This window comes from Rhinolophus sinicus, linkage group LG07 (genome assembly GCF_036562045.2).
Source record: "Rhinolophus sinicus isolate RSC01 linkage group LG07, ASM3656204v1, whole genome shotgun sequence".
Lineage (NCBI taxonomy): Eukaryota > Metazoa > Chordata > Mammalia > Chiroptera > Rhinolophidae > Rhinolophus > Rhinolophus sinicus.
Genome location: NC_133757.1, coordinates 6,682,380 through 6,702,676, shown reverse-complemented (window position 1 = coordinate 6,702,676; position 20,297 = coordinate 6,682,380). Strand labels below are relative to the sequence as shown.

The following is a 20,297-nucleotide window of genomic DNA, read 5'->3' as shown; positions in this document are numbered from 1 at the left end:
TCTCTCAGTGTGTGTGTGTGTGTGTGTGTGTGTGTGTGTGTGTGTGTGTGTGTTGCATCAACGGGGATTTCTGTGGTAGAAGCACCCAGATTCTGGAGAGAGTAGGAGAGGAAAGAACAAGAGGCGAGGAGAAAATTGGGGGTGGGAGAGACAGACGGAGACAACAGCAGTTGGGAGAGAGAGAAGCACAGCAGGAGAGAGAGAGAGAGAGAGAGAGAGAGAGAGAGAGAGAGAGAGAGAGAGAGAGAGAGGTGGAAAGGAGAGCAAAAAGGGAGAGTGAGCAAGACGAGCAGAGAGAGGGAGAACGAGAAACCAAGGGAGCAGAAGGGTGCGCGGAGCGGAGGCAGAGGGATGGGGTGAGGGCAGGAGGAAGCAGAGGCAGAGCGGGGGCGCAGGCGCCTGCAATCCAGGATCCGAAGGCGCTAAAAGCTCGGGATTCAGCGGCGCACCCGGCGCTTGCCCAGGAGGTGGCGCGGGGCTCCGGGGTGGCTGCGCGCCCTCAAGGGAGCCATGGCGGCGGGGGCCGGGGGTCGCTGGGCGGTGGGCTGCGCCGTGGCCGCGCCCGGTTGCCGGCCCTGAGCGCCGGCGGGCGCGCACCATGAACTCTTGGGACGCGGGCCTGGCGGGGCTGCTGGTGGGCACGATGGGCGTCTCGCTGCTGTCCAACGCGCTGGTGCTGCTCTGCCTCCTGCACAGCGCGGACATCCGCCGCCAGGCGCCGGCGCTCTTTACCCTCAACCTCACGTGCGGCAACCTGCTGTGCACCGTGGTCAACATGCCTCTCACTCTGGCCGGCGTCGTGGCGCAGCGACAGCCGGCCGGCGATCGCCTGTGCCGCCTGGCCGCCTTCCTCGACACCTTCCTAGCCACCAACTCCATGCTCAGCATGGCCGCGCTCAGCATCGACCGCTGGGTGGCCGTGGTCTTCCCGCTGAGCTACCGCGCCAAGATGCGCCTCCGTGACGCCGCGCTCATGGTGGCCTACACGTGGCTGCACGCGCTCACCTTCCCTGCCACCGCGCTCGCCCTGTCCTGGCTGGGCTTCCATCAGTTGTACGCGTCGTGCACGCTGTGCAGCCGGCGGCCGGACGAGCTCCTGCGCTTCGCCGTCTTCACCGGCGCCTTCCACACGCTCAGCTTCCTGCTCTCCTTCGTCGTGCTCTGCTGCACCTACCTCAAGGTGCTCAAGGTGGCCCGCTTCCACTGCAAGCGCATCGACGTGATCACCATGCAGACACTCGTGCTGCTCGTGGACATCCACCCCAGGTGAGGGCGCTGGGACCGGCTTCCCGGGACACGGAGAGGGGAGGGGCGGTCTTTGTGGGAGAAAGGGGCTCCGTGTGTCTCCCCCACGCTCCAGTGTGCAGCCTTGAACAAGCCCTTTTCCCACCGAGTCTCCATTTCCTCCTGGGAAGAGTGAGGTGGGGGAGGGGCCAAGCTGCTAGTCTTCAGACAGGTGCTTAGAGCATCAGCCAAGCAGAGCCACCAAAAATATGGGTGAAACAATATATGTGGTTTTCAAAGCATCAGGGTAGAAATGACAGAGAGTCAGAACTTTGTTGGACTTCTTACACTTATTTTATGTCTGCGGTTTCCACTTGAAACAGCATGTGGGAAAGCAGTGATTTCTCTTCACTGCTGGAAGCCTTTGAAAGGTTCTCCCCAGGCCCTGGGAGCGTGGCCTAGATGCTCAGGGAGCTCAAGAGCTCTCCAATGGTACCGTGCTGCTTTTCCAGGTCTGTCATTTCTCTGGGGTCTGTGCTGCCTATCTCCTGATTGTGTGTGCATGTGTACGTGTGTGTTTGAGTGTGTGTGTGTGTGTGTGTGTGTGTGTGTGTGAGTGTGTGTGTGGGTGTGTGTCCTGGGGCTGCGCCTCTCTCTGTGGGTCCTTAAAGAAGCATCAGAATGCTCTGGGAGGATCGGGGGAGGGCCACGGGGGGCTCTTCCTGGCTTTCCCAGACAGCACCGTCCTCTGTCTCCTGGACTTTAAGCCCAAAGGCCCCTGCAGAGGGAAAGTGTCACTCCTGAGGTTCCTACCTATCTCCACCTTCATCTGGGGGCTGTTTCTCAGGAAGGCAGCTCCAGGATGGTAGGCTCAGGAACCCCCTGGAATTCCTGCCCTCCCCTGGGGACATACTTAGCTGAGGTGTCCTCGGCTCACCTCGCTTTCCTTACAAAAAGAGGAAAGTAGGAGGGAAACCGCTGGTGGTGTCTCTGTGGACCCTGGTATTCTGTATGCCATTATCCCAGGGAAGGGCAGGCTCTGTTATCCAGGACCCTGATAAGGGGGCTTTGGCTTCCAGAAGGCACTGATAGTGAAGCAGGCAGAGAACACCGATGCAGGGAGGCCAGGGGCAGGGAGGGAGCTCAGTCCCTAGGGTGAGAATGCCACCCCCACCCCCATTCACCCAGGGAGAAGCAAGCTTATGGCTGGGAGGGACAGAGCAGAGGTGTCAGTCTGAGCAAGTCTCCTTCCGGAGTTTCTCCTGCCCGTGAGCAATAAAGAGAAAAGCCTTTGAACTTCACTGTGTCTGCACAAGGGCATACATGCCTGTGTTCATTGTCCCCTCCGCATGGCCCTTCCTGATGACATCCTGATGAGTTGTATGACGATTCATCATACTTTCTGTCACAGAATCACGTATGTGTACATGTGAATGACCTACAGCACATAATGCCAGGGTGTACGAACCCATGAGTGTGAATGTGTGAGCTTCACACACAATCCCATGTATTCACAGATCAGCTGCATGTGTTACAGACAGATCTCCCATTGTGTGCAGGTCACAGGTTGGCCTGCACGCACACTGACACGAAGACATGGGCTGACTCACTGCACGTGTCCACCCCTGTTCACCATCATTTAAGGAAATATTCTGCAGCCGTAGCTGCAGAGCTCGTGCCTTTCTTGTCATGCAGGGGCGGGAAGACCTCACCTCCCCACCACTAGGGCTGGGGCTGCTCGGGAAGTCATAGGCAGTGTGACTCCCAGGCCCTGGATGATTTCTATAGTGGGCCCTCTCCCCTTGACTAGAACAGGGAAAGATGGGTCGAGCCTGGAAAGGAATAAGTTCCTATTTAGACCAGTGCACACCCCATCTCTGCTCTCTTCCAAGTTCCAGGGGTGGAGAGGCTGTGGCTCCTTTTCAGCTCTTTTAGGATGTAGGACCCACTCCACTCACCGACTCCAGGGAAGACACAGCAGAGAGAATTCCCAGAGGTCTCAGGAACAGAGGCAGGTGCTCCACTGGCCTCTGGTCCCCTCTTCTCTCCTCCACTCACTCTTCTGAACTTGACTTCTTCTGAGCCCAGGATGCTTTGAGAAGCCCTGTAGGGCCACAGAGTAATGCCAGCTGCACTGGGGAAAGGAAGGACTTCTGGAACGAGGCTAGCCCTTGGCTAGTTCAGACACGTCCCACTGGCTGAGGGCTGGCCTGAGATTTTGGAATAGTGGGTGGATGTGACAGCGCTGCCCCTGCAGTGAAAACAACCTGCCCTCCTCTGTGGCGCCCGTCCCTGGAGTGAGAGGGTGGGCAGTGGACCACGTAGGGGGGCACCAGCTCCCTGACACTGATCCTCAGGCTTGTTTCTTGGTGGCTCAAAGTCTTCCTCCCCACAAGTGAGAAACTGCTGAGCTAGCTGGGGCATGGGGCTGCCCCCAGCACCCCCAAGCCTTAGGCACTAAGGCTCCAGGAAGACCAGCCAAGCTTCCTGGCTCGGGTTGGCGCTGAGAGTCAGGGCATCTGGGGGTGCCCGTCCCAGATCCGCAGAAGCCAGGAGGCTTCTTTATGGGGCAGCCAAGGCAGGAGGTGGAGTCTGCTCACTAAGACTTTTTACTTAACAGCCACCACACAAATGGCCTCCTGGGGCTTAATTAAAGGGGACCCATTTTGCATTCCCTGAGGCGCAGGGTGATGGTTAGTCAGGCAGCTCCCTAGTGGTGCCTGCTCTCCCCACGGAGTGTTGAACAAGGTGAGAGGCAGGCTGGGCTCCTTTGCTTTGACACCACCAACAGATCAGGGACCCTCTGTTCTGAATTTAACCTGGGACCCCAAGAGACGTTCTGCACGCCTGCCTTTCTGTGGCAGTGTCTCGAGTTACTCCAGTCATAAAGCACTTTGGAATTCCTGATATCTATTACCCACCCGGACCTCCGGCTGCTCGGTCTGCTTGGTTCAGTTCTTCCAAACCACAGCTCAGTGCTGGTTATACCAGGTCCTCCGTCCTCCCCCTGGTACCACCAGACACTTAGGCTCTCACTGGACGTGGGACACATGGCGAGCCAGGGTATTGACGTGGCAGTCATCTGCCGGCCGGCACAGGTTCCTGACTTCTCGGAGTAGGATGGAGCCCACTCACCCTATGATCACGGACTGCTGACCCTGGAGAGTGTCCAGACAAAGACCCGTGGAGATAACCTCATTGTTCCCTTGGTTTTATAGGTGAGGACATTGGGAGACCCAAGGAAGTGGGGGACTTATCGAACTTAGTAGATCTAGAATGTGGTCAAGACCCAGGCCCAGGTCTGCCCTGAGATTTAGGGATGGAAAATAGTGCAGAGGGAGGCACGTACACACTATCTATGTAAATATTTAGAAGTTCTACATTTAGTTTAGAAACTGTTCGATAAAAGGTGTTCTACCCTCCCACCTTGACAAACACACGCATTTATAACGTGTTTCAAGGTTGGGTTCACACTTGGAACTCTCAGGCTCCTTGCGGTTCAGACTCACATATGGTAGGAGTACCCCCCACTTGTCTGCACCCCTGGCTCTCCCCAGCACCGCCAGGGGCCTCCCTTGCAGAAGTGGCCATTATGGGCTGTGCACCCACGTGTTCCTCACCAACGTCACCCTTCAAGGCTCAAGCTGAGCACACTGGTGGCATAGTGTACCCTCAGGAGGATGGACCCTGCACACGTCTGGAAGCAGGAGCAGGGCACTTGGGCAAGGAACGCCATGTTTCAGATCCTTAGAGCTTGGTTGAGAATGGAGGCTGTGGGCTCTGGGTGGGCACTTCCCCTTAGCCTTGTGACTCTGTTCCATGAGGAGAGGTGTGGGCCCCTCAATGCCCAAGGCCAGGACACACCCCTCTTGCCAGGTCTGAGGGCGGAACTGCTCACACCATGTCCTGGCCCCAAACTCACGGCTCTTCTTCACCATCGGTCAGCTCACTACCTCGCCTTTTGTTTCATTCTCCTAAAAGCCAGAAAACAAGTCTGGGTCACCCTGAGCACTCAGAGCTGGGCTCATTCAGGACCCAGATCATGGTGTGGAGCGTGGAGGTATCTGGGCTGGCAGGTTTTAGCCGCGATTGCCTCACCTGTGCACTTCCCGGATAGTCCCAGCATTCTATCCCCTCTGCTTTATTCTTGAAACCTGCTGGGGAACGTCTCTTGGACCCCACAGGTCACAGTGCAGGAGAGTCTGTCTCCCTTTGTCACAAGGAAACTCTGTGTCCTGTTAGAGCCCTGGGGACACCACACTGGCACACAAGCTCACAGTCTGGCCAGGGGAGCTTTGCTCTCTCACCCTCTGCCCTGAGGTTTCCATCTGGGGATCTAAGGACTTCAGCTGCCACCACCTGGCCCAAGACTATCCGGAGAATGCATCCGTGTGTTTAAATGCGGCTTACTCATCCCTCAGTGGTCCTATGGGAGGCAGTGGGGGCCGGGGTCACACCCCAGGTCTTGGAGTCAAGAGACCTGGAATGACTCATGGTCTGTTCTGAACTCACTGTGCGACCCCGGGCGTGGCAACATGTGACCTTTCTGGCCCTCAGTGTCCTCCTCTGCAAATAAGGAAAATAACAGTCTCAGGGCTGCATGAATGCAATGAGCTCAGTTCTGCAAAGCTGTCTATAGTGGGGGGAACTGACAAGCACAAAGTGATTTGGTTACGTTGTTCTGGGAGCTGGTGAGCTGCTCTCATACTGTGATAAGAAAGAGGATTGCACTGCTCCCCTTGGAAACTGGAGACTGCCCTGCCTTTCTCATTCCTGTCACCAACCTTTTCTTACCTGGTAATCAGGGGAGCTCCAGCCGGAGAAGATGGATCCATTTTTTTTTTTTTTTTTTTTACAAGAGTTCAAGGAAACAGCCACGTGGTTCCTGACTAGGACTAATAGACTGGGCATCAGTGACTGTGTGCTACCCCCATCTGCACCCCACGCTCTGGATGGGCAAACCTCTCTCTTGTCTGAGCCCCAGTTTTCCCCGTCTGTGAGCAGGATGGAGCACAGGGTGAGAGGATCTCTCGTACTACATGTGACATAGAGACTGGCCAGTCTGTCCCCGAGCAGAGACATGAGCAGCCCGTGAGAATGCTAACATCACATACAGTATCATCCCAGACGCCCTCGGTTATTGTAAAGCATCTGAGAAATGGGTGACATTGTCAGGATCACAGATTGGAGGAGGGCCTGTCCCAGTGCCACCACCAGTTTGGCTTCCCCTCGATGAGTCATTTATCTGAATGTGGGGCTCATTTTTTAGGGGATGACCAGAATCTACTGCTCTCATGGGGTGATGGCTGAGGATGCCTGGCTCATGTCCCAGGTCTCCAGCAATTCTATCCTCAATTGCACCGCAAGTTTAGTCAGAAACAGTTTAAAGTGAAAACAGACAGTCCTGTGTTGTGGACAACATGGCAAACAAGCTGTGTCTTAGGGAGACCATTGTCCTGGTTTGCCTGGGACAAGGGCCCCAGGATAAACGACTTCGAGTTCTAGGGTCAAGACAGGTCCCAGCAAACCAAGGCGAGTTAGTCACCTCACTGTCCCCCAGTTGGGGACTTATGCCTCTCTCCACGCCCACCGTATGCACACGTCGCTTGGGCCAGAGGACTTTGGTAGAACACTCTGCAGAAACCCAGGTGTAAATGGGATGTCAAGAGATTTAAGACCGACTCTTGCTGTGCGACCCTAGCCAAGGTCACCTTTCTATCCCCCCTCATTGTATTCTTCAGATTTCCTGGGTGAGACGACCCTGGTGCGTCCCTACCTACAAACTCCTATCACAGCATCTAAGATGGCACATAGTAAAGACTCAAGAAGTGTGGGTTTGTATTAATATAGTTATTAGAAATTAATTGATAATATTAGTCATGAGTAATACATTGTCAGCCAATATGAAACCCATTTGTACCAAGCCAAACTCCAGTTCCCAACTCTCTAAATTCCTGGAAAGGCATGAGGCAAGTGAGAAAAATCCTGCAGGAATTTCGGGGGCTTTCAATCCAAACGGTTGTGGAATTGTCCCCGTGATCAGAACTCTGATGAAGAAGAGTTTGGATTAAATATTAAAATCACACGTGGAAGAAAGGGAAGGCTGTCCTGGCATTCACACGGCACACGGACCTGGCTCATGAATATTCATTATCTCTACTCCTTGCTTTCGTTGAACAGACTGGCCTATTTTTGGAGCCAGGTCACTGCGGCCCAGGCCTGGCTCTGCCAAGTTATCTTCACTTTCTGGGCAGCTTTGGAATCATGCAATTTACTTTCAAAGCAAACAGGAGAAACACGTGCTCTCATGGGCCCCGTGGGATGGAGCACGGTTTGCCTTTCCATGCTCCTCAGCTGTAGTCACCAACAGAGTGGCTGTCACGTGTGCATGTCCTGTGCTGTGGCTGCAGGAAATGGGTTGCAAGAACCACTGCTCGTCGCTGGCATGAGATGTCTGTTCTCCAAAGGTCGCAGAGCAAAGTGGAGTCAGGAGCAGGGTGTGGTTAGAAGTGTAGGCAGCAAGCTCCTGATTCCATCCTCAGAGCTGTGTCCCCGGTTCTCCAGGGACTTGGCAGTCCCTTCGCTTTGCTGAGCTTGGTCTCTGAAGGAATCGAGGGACCTCTCTTTCAGTGACCCCGTAAGTTGTGTCCGTAGCTCCAGGCAGGGTTGAGGCTTTGGGATGGGAGACAGGGCTGGAGGTGTGAAGGAAAGGAAGACACTGCACACAGAGTCCAGGCTGCCCGGGGAGGAAAAGACCAGCTCTGAGTCGCACAGACACGGGCACGAATCTTGTCTCCACTTCCCGGCTGAGCAAATCACTTGGACTCATTGAGCTCATGGTATTCATTGTAAAACAGGGCAGGTAAAACACCTGCTGGCAGGTAAAATGCACCACCTGGCAGGATCAATTGTGGTAAGGATAAAAATTAGAGATACTGTTTAGAGGGTGTGGACCCTGGGGCTGGTGCATAGCTGGGGGCCAGTGAATGATACGAGAAATAATAATAAGAGTTTATAGTATTTGCATTTGCTTGGGCACTGTGCTAACTGCTGTAAATGCTATGTGCATCGAACGCATTTTATACATCTGTGTGCTTTATGCATTTAATTCTCAAAACAGCCCTTCGTGGCATTTTATTATATTACGACCCACATTGCACAGATGATGGCCCTGAAGCTTGGTGACGTCACACAGCATACCCAAGGTCACATAGGTACAGCCACGACTTGACCTCGGGTCTCTCTGGCTGTATAGCCAAGTTCCTACACTCAAGGCTACTGCCTGAGCTTATGATAGTAACTCACTGTGACCTGGGCAGGTCGACCCGTGAGTCACCGTCTCCCCCTCTCTCATGTGCAGTGTGCGGGAACGCTGTCTCGAGGAACAGAAGAGGCGGCGGCAGCGTGCCACCAAGAAAATCAGCACCTTCATAGGGACCTTCCTTGTGTGCTTTGCACCCTATGTCATCACCAGGTAAGCCTGACCAGCGGGACACTAACATGTGGCGGGTGGGACAGGCATGGGCTTTGGAGAGCAAAGCAGGGCCCATATGACCTTGAGCAGTCCCCAGCCTCCCTTGGCCACACGTTTCTCTACATAGTGCATTGCGGGGTGAGAGTGAACTTGACAGTTTTGATGAGAGAAGGTGTATGCTTTTTCTCTTTAGGCTTGAATTCTTTTGGATTAAACTCAGAACGAAAAGGGTGTAAAAGACTCTCTCCCACATGATTTCCAAATCACATCATGCTAACCCTTTATCCTGGACCGCACCCCCAGGAGACCCTAAAGGAAAGGAAAGGGGGAAAAAGACAGAGGAAGACAGCCTGCAATGGTTGGCTTCCTGCGGCCCACTGAGTGCGGTATAGCCCAGCCCCTGAGCATCGTCAGCCATCTGCACAAGGCAGGGAGCACGCGCCCTGCCCAGCCAGGTGGCCGTGCCCAGCCAGGTGGGCCCATCTGTCCTGCAGTCCCGGGGATCTCCCACTCCCAGTCCAGGAATCGTGAGCTTGTCACACTCTCTCCCAATCCCCAACCCCGTGCCAGCGAAGGTTGCAGTGCTCTGGCCTCAGCACTGTGCATTCCAAAAGCCAATCTGCTCTAGCTACAGAATTTTCTCTGTACGTGTTAGCCAGAAAATAAAAAAAATATCTAGTGTTCGTTTCGCACACTAGAGGGGAAGGAAACCCCACAGCTTTGTCGCTGAGGTGTACGACTCCTGGCCTAGTTAGGGTTAATGAGGGCCAGGAGGCAGCTGTGGGGCAGAGGGGGCTTGTGGGAGCTAAGAAGTCCGTTCTGGCAACACATTAGCTGGACCTGACAGATCTGCAGATTGCTGTTTCCTCCTGGACCCCACAGCGCCCCCAAGGGGTGGGCTGGGTAAGCTGTCTGAGCTGCACTGGCAGATGGGGAAACTGAGGTTCAGAGAGGAAAGGGGTTGTGCAGGTTATTTGCCTAACAAGGCACAGGGAACCGAGCAGCCTGAGCCCCCGTTGGACAGCCACCGAGCAGTCCTGGAGACTCTCCTGATTGCAGTGCCAACTCACGGTCCTCTGCCCCCTTCCTATCCATAGAAATAAAAGTGAAAGCCACTGAGGCAGCAACAGGCTGACCCTGTGGAATTCAGAGGGGAGAAGTAAGAACAAGCGTGTCTCTTAAACCAATCCTCTAAGTCCCCACTCTGTGCCTGAAGCTGTGCCACCCTCCGTACCTGGATAATCTCTAAAGAAGAGGATTCTGAGGCTCAGAGAGGTGCCAGCCTTGCCCAGTCCAGTAAGTGACTCAGCCAGGCTTCCAGCCTGGGTCTGCCTGGAACCAAACCTGCACGCGGACCCCTTGCACTGCACCATTCTGCGTCTCCTCTGAGAGCACGGCGCTTCCTGCTTCCCTTCCAGAGGGCTGGGGAGGCACTTTGTGCCCACTCAGAACCAGAAAGCTGCAGTTGCTGAGCTGACTGAGATCAAGTTGTTGGAGTGTCACTTAAACCCCTCATTGAGCTGTCAGCGCAGAAACTGATACTCCCCACAACTCCACAATGACTGCCTCTATCCAGGCTGCCTGATTTGCAATTTCCTCCCATCTGAGCTTTATAAACGGAGATGCATGTAAGAGTCTGGGTTAACATTGGGACAGCAGTGGGGAACTCAGAGCTGGCAAAATCGGGACATTGAGGAAGAGAAGGGGCTTCTGCTGTGACACTGCCACTCCTTTGAGTTGATCAAGATCAAGCTGGCTGGGCAGCGGTCCCTTGTCATTGTCCCCCATCTATTCTCATCTGCCTCACAATGTTCTCAGATAGAGATGCATCATTCTTGGGTCAAGAACCATTCATGTCTTCAAATAGGTTCTCAAGCTTCCTTATTAGTAGTCCCTTATTAGAAGATAATACGGACTCTTTATAGCTGCACCTGTCATTTATTGGACACCTGTAATGCACCTAGGAGGTATGAGTACAGACCTGATTGCACATACGCTCTCTTGCAAGGTAAGTACTAGCATCCTCATCTTACAGAGGTTCAGAGAGGTGAGATGAGTTGCCCAAGGACATAGGAGTAGCAGATGGCAGAGCCAAGGGTTAGAGGTCGGCGTCCAGCCTATTGGCAATAATGCAGCCTTGCAGCCGTGCTATATCTCCAAAGCCTGGGACCCGGCACTGGAAATACAGAGAAGCCCATCTATAGGTTGGTCCAGCTGCCTGTGCCTCAGCGTCATGGCATGACCCAGACACAGGCAGGTGTGGAAGAAGGGGTGGGTTCGCATGGAGTCCCCTCTGATCTCCCACCGGGCTGACAGCAGCAGGTGGAGACCTGGACCGGGGCCCCTCAGTGCTGGTGGCTGGCGCCATTGGCAGACTGCGTTGGCACAGTGCTGACCGTGCAGCAAACACCCCCCAGAAAGAGTTTCACCAACTGTACCAGCCAGTCAGAGAACCGCCTGCGCCTGCATGTTGGGGCACAGCGGAAAACTTTCAGAAACCTCCACCTTCGTTCTTAATAAGAGACACTACCTCTAGTTACACACACTGGCTCCCATGTCCTCAAAGCCTTGGGTCCCGTCTGACTCTTTCCAGAATATTTGATCACGGTCTGAAAATCCGCAACAGATTCTCATCCGAAAGCACTAATTAAATATTTTCTGAATTAACGTGACCATGCCTAGAAACACTTATAAGGCTATTATCTCCGTAGCAGTGGATGCTTACGAATAATTCTGCTTCTCCCAAATCATCGGAGTGGGGCTGTGAGGACTGTGGACCTGACAGCACCATCGCGGTGCCTTTTCAAAGTCACAGAATTCTGCAGATGGCAGACGGGTTTAGTATGCAGGGGGCTGTCCAGTGTTCATATTCTATTAATAAAGTGCCTTTTCCATTCTAATGTCTCATGAAAATTTGAAGTGTCAGCTTATTACTTACAGGTCTTCAAACACACAGACCAAATTCTCCAGAAGTCTTGGAAGACATCTTGGAAGGCTGGCTTCCCAAACAATGTTCTGTGACCCATGTGGCATTTGGTGCACAGTGTGTGTGTGTGTGTGTGTGTGTGTGTGTGTGTGTGTGTGTCAGAGAGACAGAGACAGAGAGGAGAGAGAAGATGGAGGCATGGAAGGTGTAAAGAGAGGGTGCCAATTTACCATTTTAAATCTAAGAGTTGAAAGTAAAGGCTGACTGGAGCAGAGTCGTGGAGCTCGGAGTGGCTGCCTGGCCTTAGGATGTCACATAGTCACTGGCACCCACAGTTCAAGGTTCAAATCCCGATTCTTCCACGTCCAGGCCTTGTTGCCTTGGCTCGTCACTTTGCCTTGGTTCTGCCTTTGTACAGTAGGGAGAACACAACTAGGGGGGCTTGGGACAATGTCTGTGAAGCAGGTATCAAAGCCCTGGGCCCCTGGGGGCCCACAGGAGGGGTTGGGTGGAGGGCTGCTGGTGTGACTGTTCCTGTTCTTACCCCACTACTTAGTTTCCTTGAGATTCTCACTGTCCAGCAGAATTGAGACACTGATCTTTCTAGGGGTTCAGAGAATGCCTCAGAGTTCTGGCAAGTGCACTGCAACCTTCCTTCAGGGACCAGGACAGCCGGCTTGCTGGATGGGGGTGAGAGATCCTTGTGGGTGAGGGGGTGGGAGGGTGGCTTTCCTGGCCTCCTCAGCCCTCTGCAGTGACGACCATCAAGAGACCTGCCAGCTCAGCTCAGAGGCCTTCCTGCTGAGAGAGAGGACTGGCTCCGGGAGGGGCCTGCCCACAATGAATACAGAGCAAAGGGGTACAGAGGTAGGGCCAGGGGGCAAAGGACTTGGGAGGAGGGTCTGTACGTATCTGCTCTGTGTCACCCCCGAGTCAGAATAATACACATCTCTGTGTTCTGCTTCTGATTTGCTAACAGGCCCATACCCTGCAGCATTTCACCTTCTCCCTTCCCCGGGCACTGCCCAGACTTTGCCTAGACTCCCCCAGGCACCTATATCAGGGTGTCTCTGAACCACCTGTGTCGTAATCACCTAAAATGCTTCAAAAAGCAGACACCTGACCGGCTTTCTTTCCTCCTCTCCCCTGACCTAGTGTGGGCTCTCACCCCAGGGGATTTGCATGGCAGAACTGTGTCAGGCATTTTAGGGCTGACATGTGTGCCTTTTGAGTACAGAAGCATAAACATTTCCCCCTGACCAGAGCCTAATGGCAGAGGGTTTTCTAGTTCATACCACAGGCAGTACATGGAAAGTCACCTTGGTGCTTACTGGCAGGGCCGGTGGGGCAGGGGACAGGGAGCTAAAGGAGGACACAATGTCCTACACCAGGGTGGCTAATGCCTCCGCCAACCCCTGGGTCTGCGTCAGTACACAGCGGGCTCCAGGAATGGGGAGGGTACCTGGCGCCATTTTGCTATTATGGCTAGGGACCCCAGAAGAGCAAACTCTGCCTAACAACCCCCTATCTCCCCATGGGGCTCCTCACTCGGGGTGCGCTCCTTTCCCAGGCCTTAACTAGCAACCACTGAGTGGCTTAAACAGTAGAATGGATTGTCTTAGTTCTAGAGGCTAGCAGTTTAAGATCAAGCTGTCGGCAGAGTGGGCTCCTTCTGAGGGAGAATGTGTACCAGCCCTCTCTCCCAGTTTCTGCTGGTTTTCTGGCAATCTTTGGTGTTCCTTGGCTTGTACAAGCATCACTCCATCTCTGCCTTTATGTTCACATGGTGTTCTCTCTGTGAGCATCTGGGTCCAAATGTAACCCTTTTATGAGGACAACAGTCCTATTGGAGTAGGGCCCACCCCAAGGACCTCATCTTAATTAATTCCATTTGCAAGGACCCTATTTCCAAGTAAGGTCACGTTCCGAGGTCCTGGGGGTTAGGACTTGAACATATGAATTTGGGGGAGACACAAGTCAATCCACAACAGGGAGCTATGACAAAAGGAAACTAAGTCTCACTTTATTAACATTGAACCCAATAAGCCCTAAACCAAGGGCTCTTAGGTTAGAGGTGGGGGTGGGGACAAGAGGGGAGCTCAGTAAACCAACAAGTGCAGTAAAAGAGAGAGGGACAGAGCATGGCAGGCACCTTTTAGCACGCGGGGACCCTGCCCATGAGGAAAACATAACTGATCAGAATAAGAGTCCTTCTTTCCTAGTGGGAACGTGGGCTGGAGCATAACCTCTTTAAAAGGTTATCTGGAGGGGAGCACATGGTCATCCAAATGCTGGCTCAGATGTGGAATTACAAAGAAGCAGGTGTGGCAATATGGAATCCTCACCCCTTCTCAGCTCCCTTGAACAAATAGAGACTTGGAACAGTCAGAGCTAGGAGGGAGCAAAGCCAACCAGAGCAGGCCCATGGCAGGGAGCTGGGGGTGGGGTCCATATGCACAGGAAAAGCAGAAAGCAGGTCAACCAGCCACATGTGAGCACAGCAGGGGCACCCCAACTTCAGCCTGGCTCAGCGACCACACAAGCACAGGGACCAGGCCTGTATTGACGAAAAGCATCTCTTTGCCTGGAGGTCCTGACAAAGACCAGACATAGGCTTTTCAAAGCAGAGTTCGCCACATGCACTGTGGGCAGGGCCAAGTGACAAAAGTTCTCGGTAGCACTTTACAACTGTATGGGAAAGTTATTGTTTGGCTCAAAGGGACCCCAGAGCTCATCTCGTCCAACGTGATTGCTGAGGTTTGAAGCTGGACGTGGGTACAGTTAGATGGAACTGGGTTTCCCGTGTAGGATAAACTGGCTTGCTGCTCAACTCTCTGAGCCTCGATTTCCTCATTTGTAAAATGGGAAAGATACTGATTCTGCAAAATAATTGTAAGATGAGAGATGAGGCACAATCAAGTATTTGGCCCTAAGGAAACACTCAGCTGGGAACTATCATTACTGAGCCAGGCGAATTCAGACTTTCCATAAACTCTCTGAGAAACAAATGCGATTGATTTCACCTCTTAATTATCTAAGCAGCAAAATTTTAAATTGCCCTAAATAATTTTATTCTGTGAAGTCTGAAAAACCTACAAATAATAATTTTGACCTTGCTGGATAGTTAGCTATTTGGCTCTTTTATTGCATCCTCTTGGGAGAGCCAAAATGCTAAGAATGCATTAACAATACATAGAAGACTAGGCATTTTGGAAATGCAATTTGGCATCACATAGCAACAATGTGTTGGCGTTCAGCTATTTCATCACTATTATTAGGTGTGAATTCTAAATTCAGGATTTTTGTCTTTTTAAATTCATCACTTCCCAAAATAGAGTTCTTGAAAATACAGATTTCCCAAATGCTAACAGCTCCGTTTTCCCATTCGGGCTTCTAAGGACAAGCATGGAAATGTGACCACCTTCCCCCACAGGGTCAGAGGGCAAGGGCAGACAGTGGTGCCGAGAATAAGAAGCCAAACAAAGGGCCCCCAGAATGGATTCATTAAGGATCTATTCACAAAGGGTATTGCAGTGGAGAATCACAGCCCACCAGCTTCCCACTCCTCTGCGTGGACTTATCCTCACAACCTCAGTCCCAAGAAGGCTTCAGGAAAACCACTAAAGGTGGCCATACAGAGTTCTAGCCCAAGCTCAGTCCTTTCTGTACCTGGGTCCTCACCTGGGCATCCCACCAAGCTGAAAGCCACTGTTGCCTTCCATCTTGCAGACCTGCCCCCTTCCCTCTTATTGTCCCCCCCACCCCCATGTAGAATGCAGGTGCCAGATCCCAGATGCCAGACCTTCCTCTACCACTGACTTGCTGTGTGATGTTGGGCAACCCCTTCCCCTTTCTGAGCCTCAATTTCCTCATTTGACAGGGGGTGGGAAGAGGTTGATTTGTGAGCTCTAAGCTCTCTCCCTGCTCTGTGGCCTTTTCTACCTTAATTAATGTCCAAATATGCTGGTCACACTTGAGAGAGAAGAATAAGTAGCATGATTTGGGGGAAGGCCATTAACACAGAGGGAAGCTTTACTACCTCACAGCCTGGCATTAGCACCACTGAGTGGGGTTGATGGATGGGTTCCAGGAGGACCCTCAGAACTGTAACTCTTTGACACATGAGTTGTATCTTCCCTAGTTCCCCCCAAAGAATGAGCATCACTTTAGGGTACCCTGACTGCCACTTTGCTTGGGGACACCAGAATCCCAACCCTGGGAAGAGGCCTTCCTGGCCAGCAGATTCTTTCCTGATATAAGACATACTTTGAGCTTTGTAGGCTGTTTGCAAAATTATTCTCAGCCCTTCTTCCGAAACAACCTCCTTTGGAAGGCAGAGCTAGGATTTGAAGCAAAGAATCAGTCTTTTCTACTTGCATGAATCTCAGATGATCTTATTCAACTCCTCATTTTTCAGGCCCGAGACATCCAGGCCCGAGGAAGGGAAATGACTAGCCCAGGGTCACACAGCAGGTCAGCAGCAGAGTTGGAGCAGTGGCCAGGATTAGCCCATTTGTTAGATGAGCTTGGGTTCCAGAGTCAGAAAGCCCTGGGTTCAAATCCTGCCTCGACAATTTACTGGTCATGTGACCTTGGGCAAATTACTTAACCTCCTTGGACATCTATCCCCTCACATGTAAAGTGGAGATTGTCGCATCTGCCATGGTTCCATGCAATCACACGTGTGAATTGCGTAGTTAGCACAATTAACTAGAATGAAATAAGTGCCTGGTGAATGTCTCCTGGCGTTATTGTTGTAACTTGCTGTTGTTATTGTTACTGGAGGAGGCAGTCTCAGAGAACTGAGGCTTGGCCAGGAAGCTGGGCTCAGGGACTGACTGGAGCTCTGGTCCTTGGATGCCCCGAGGCAGTGCCAGCTGTGCTCTCAGTAATGGCCTTCCCCATCTCCCCACAGGCTGCTGGAGCTGTCCTCCGCGGTGCCCATCAGCTCGCACTGGGGGGTGCTGTCCAAGTGCCTGGCCTACAGCAAGGCTGCGTCCGACCCCTTCGTGTACTCCTTACTGCGCCACCAGTACCGCAAAAGCTGCAGAGAGATGCTGAACAGGGTCCTCAACAGGCGTTCCTTCCACCCCTCGGGCCTCACAGGTGACTCCCACAGCCAGAACATCCTGCCAGTCTCTGAGTGAAGGATGCCACTCCTACTGGAGCGTTTGGAGTGAGACAGCTGGTGAGAAGGCAGGGAGGGCTTGGGGCTCCCGGGCGGACGCCATCAGCCGCCACCTACCTGGCAAGCCCCGTGATTCCGGTTCCCTGGCTTACAGGGGCTCTGAAGGCTGCTTCCTGGTTCCTCAAGGGCAGATGTTGAACTGTCCCTATTTATCACCAAAGGATGACGGTGGGATGTGCTCTGGCTCTTCTTTCTGAGAAGCTCCTTTGAGCTCCTAGACTCACCAGAGGCTCCCAGAGATGAGTCTCGGTCCAGTCTTCATGAAGGACACGCAGTGCTGGTGGCAGTTGGGGAAGCATGGCGTCCCCCTGCTGCCTCACCCCTGGATATTGGGCTCCGTGCTGAAGAAAAGCGGTGGTCTCCACGGAACATCAGTCATGCTGAAAGTGAGGTTGGCAGAGGCCGTTAGGCCCCACATCTAGTGTGGCTGCTCTTTCCTACAGGGTAGTGGTGGCTGCTTTAACCCAAATATTATTCAGCTGGTACTAACTAAATTGTGCTCAGCTAGGACTCTTGGGTCCTGTGCCCAAGGGGAAAATGCGTAACAACCAGTGGCTAGCCGATTGTTGCCGACCAGTTGTCTTAGAAATGCTCATACTGGATTCCACTTTTGTCCCTCCCTTCCCTCCAAAAGCTAACATTTGTGTGTGTGGACACTCTTAGCATGAAAATGGTTTAAATAGGCAGGTAATACATGTAATAATGTTCTTTAAAGTCTGACCTTGAAGTCACCTTCTTCTGATTTACATGCCATTAGCATTGGAGCCAAGGAGAGGCAGGAAGAAAGTGGTTGGCTGGTCCCCCTCCCCAATTTGTGACCTGAATTTGCAGGAAGCATTTTACTTTGTCTCACACATCTTGTCTGGCACGTCCTTTGAGATGGACGGACAAGAACTGACCGGATCAGGGTTTTAGCCTTGATTTTAAAGCACAGGCTTCCATTATCCTGGTGGCTCAATACCTTCATTCCTGGAAGTCTATCAACAGAAAGCAGAGGCTGCCAGAGGTGACTGAGAAAGTGCCCTGTGCTAATGATGAGAGAGTGAAGTTTTTATTGAAAACCATAACTATAATACATATGCCAATCCATTAGCAGTTCTCATCTTGATTTAATAAAAACCAAGGTGAATGGACCATGCTTTCTGCTCACCCCGTCTGTGTTCACCATTTCAAATTAGTGCACGAATGCGAAGAGCAGTTAGTTCTCAGTCCTCTAAGTGATTCCTCCAGAGTGGAAAGGATGGGGAGACAGCGCCACACATCCTAACCTTGCAGGTGTAACGGGGAGCACAGGGTTCACCAGGGTGAACTGGGAAGAGCCTGTCGTTTTCACTGCCAGGTGGTCCCAGTATTGAAAGAAAGAGAAATGTTGTGCATGTCTAGTTGGAAAGATGTCATGTCAACCTTAGCTCCTCATTTAGAAAACAAATAACTGAGCTGGGCCTAGTCTTGTCGAGTTTCAAGGTTTCCATGGAGACTGGAAAAGAGACAGATGTAGCTTCCGAGGCCTCTACACCTTCTGTTTGCAGTTGGGGGTGTGCGTGCACCTGCTTGGAAGAGCCAGTGGGGCACAACCATCCCAATTCCGTCTTTACGAATGTGACGTTGGTAGCTTGAAATCAGCCATGATGGGGCTCTTTATAGCAAGAAAATCAGCAAATGCTACAAATCGGGTCTTTTCTGCACTGAGAGCTGGTTGTTAGACATCTACCAGTGCACCCCTGCCCAGACCTGACTTTGTGTGTTACTGAAACAAATGCCTATGATTCAGAGAGCATGTTGCTACTCAAGTTGGAATCACAGCAGACATTCATTTGGGTGGCAATTTCCTAGTGACAAGCAGCTATCTGTCCACCTTCCATTGTCCCAGCACCAAAAGTACCAATGAAATTGAAAACAAGCATGGGACCAAGAAAATACGCACAAATACTCTCAGAATTTGGCAAAGAGGCATTGTGACTCAGTGGGTGAGGTCAGTACACAGTCAAGTTCAAGCAGTAAAATATGTTACCATCAAAGGCAGATTGTGTCAAATCCTCCTCCTGCTCACTCTGTATAGACAGCTGATAATCCCGAAGCAACCAGATATCTTTACCTCTTCTTTAGCTAACAAACAAAATCTGTCGCTTAGAACGCCACGTATCTTGAAAAAATGCTTTCATAATTTTCACTAGCCCCCTAGGACTGCTAAAAACCCAAGAAAGCCAGTTGTATTGGCATCAGGTAGATAAACCCCCAGATAAATCCGTTGATTAAGGGTTTTCATTATTATTTAGACACAGGTATTAAAATCCAAGGAGAAGTGAGAAGAGAATCATGGAGTTAGCAACCAGCATCTGCCACCTTGGCCAGAATGAACTTGAGATGCAGGTTTATATTCATCTATAGACAGTCTACAAAATTTGCCCCCGCTTCATTAGTCCCAGGTGAATTATCTACCTCATTTGGTTATTTAAGGTATCAAACATCACGTGGTTTTCTCAGGTGAAGCACTTAGAGACATCCGGGCCAGCATCTACGTCACCCTGCCTGGGTTTATCTCCTTGACTTCAGTCTAGTGCATGGTTTGTTGTAGAAAGCCCAAATGCTGGTGGACAGCTGGATGAGGTGAAAGCACTTTAAGAAGCTTGAAAATAAAGCCTGGACTGAGAGGCTATCAAATTCCTGAACCCACAGATAGCGCACAGTTTCCAGCCCTACATGGCCAGAATTTGTAGGTTTATACCCAGCTCACAATGTCTTTTTCAGTCACTCTGCAACTATACTAGCTTTTCTTTATGCTTCTTCTTGAAGGAGCGGATTTCAGAGCCCTGAGACTTACTTACTAAGGGACTGTCAACTCAGATGAGAGTCGTGGCATTTGGGGTTTGCGTGTGTCATGGTCAGCTGACCTCCCAAAGATGGTTCACTGAGAGCCTGCCTGTTTTTACTTAGAAATCGGCCGGGGGGAGAAAAGGAAGTTGACTTGTGTCATCTCATACCAACTGTATATTCCTTCTAGCACTCAGCTCAGTCTTCTGTCACCACGAGCAATAAACTTCTCTCCTCATGTCTGTGAAATTCGTTTTCTTCTCCATGGTGCCTTTCTTTCTGAGAGAAGCTGGAAAGAACAGGCCATGCCCCATGTCTTGGTTGTAATGCTTTTGCGTACCTGTGGGCAGGTTGACGGTGCCTACTCGTGGCTATAGTATGACCCTTGGAGGGACTGCAGGCTGTGAAGTTTCAGAATTTAATCCAAATGCAGCACAAACTAATGTGCCTGTGATTCTCATGAGAATATTGTGTCAGGTACCAGAAAGTCCTTGCATTAGCCCATATCCTTTAGACTGTGAGTGCCATGGGGAAGAGAGAGGTCCCAGATATATTTGGGGCTCCCACTACCTTTCTGGAAGATTTAAAGCATCTGGAAGGGATGCTTTAAACTTGAACTTTACTATCCAAAGAATCACCAAGGGAGGTTGTTTAAAATGCAGTTTCCCGTGCCC

General features: G+C 51.8%; 1 protein-coding gene across 1 annotated transcript; it reads left to right on the top strand.

Moving 5' to 3' along the window:
• The first annotated feature begins 212 nt into the window (after positions 1-212).
• GPR26 (G protein-coupled receptor 26) lies at positions 213-19,862 on the top strand. Its single transcript, XM_019742219.2, has 3 exons — positions 213-1,266; positions 8,585-8,698; positions 16,540-19,862. Exons 1-3 carry the CDS (start codon positions 599-601, stop codon positions 16,769-16,771), a joined length of 1,014 nt encoding a protein of 337 aa, XP_019597778.1. The 5' UTR covers positions 213-598; the 3' UTR covers positions 16,772-19,862.
• Positions 19,863-20,297: the final 435 nt, after the last annotated feature.

What these genes read in the sequence shown, in the direction of transcription:
- GPR26 (XM_019742219.2), top strand. Translation starts at nt 599, where the DNA reads ATGAACTCTTGGGACGCGGGCCTGGCGGGGCTGCTGGTGGGCACGATG. An exon ending in CTCGTGGACATCCACCCCAG is followed by an intron (nt 1,267 to 8,584) that starts GTGAGGGCGCTG and finishes TCTCATGTGCAG; the next exon opens with TGTGCGGGAACGCTGTCTCG. An exon ending in GCACCCTATGTCATCACCAG is followed by an intron (nt 8,699 to 16,539) that starts GTAAGCCTGACC and finishes ATCTCCCCACAG; the next exon opens with GCTGCTGGAGCTGTCCTCCG.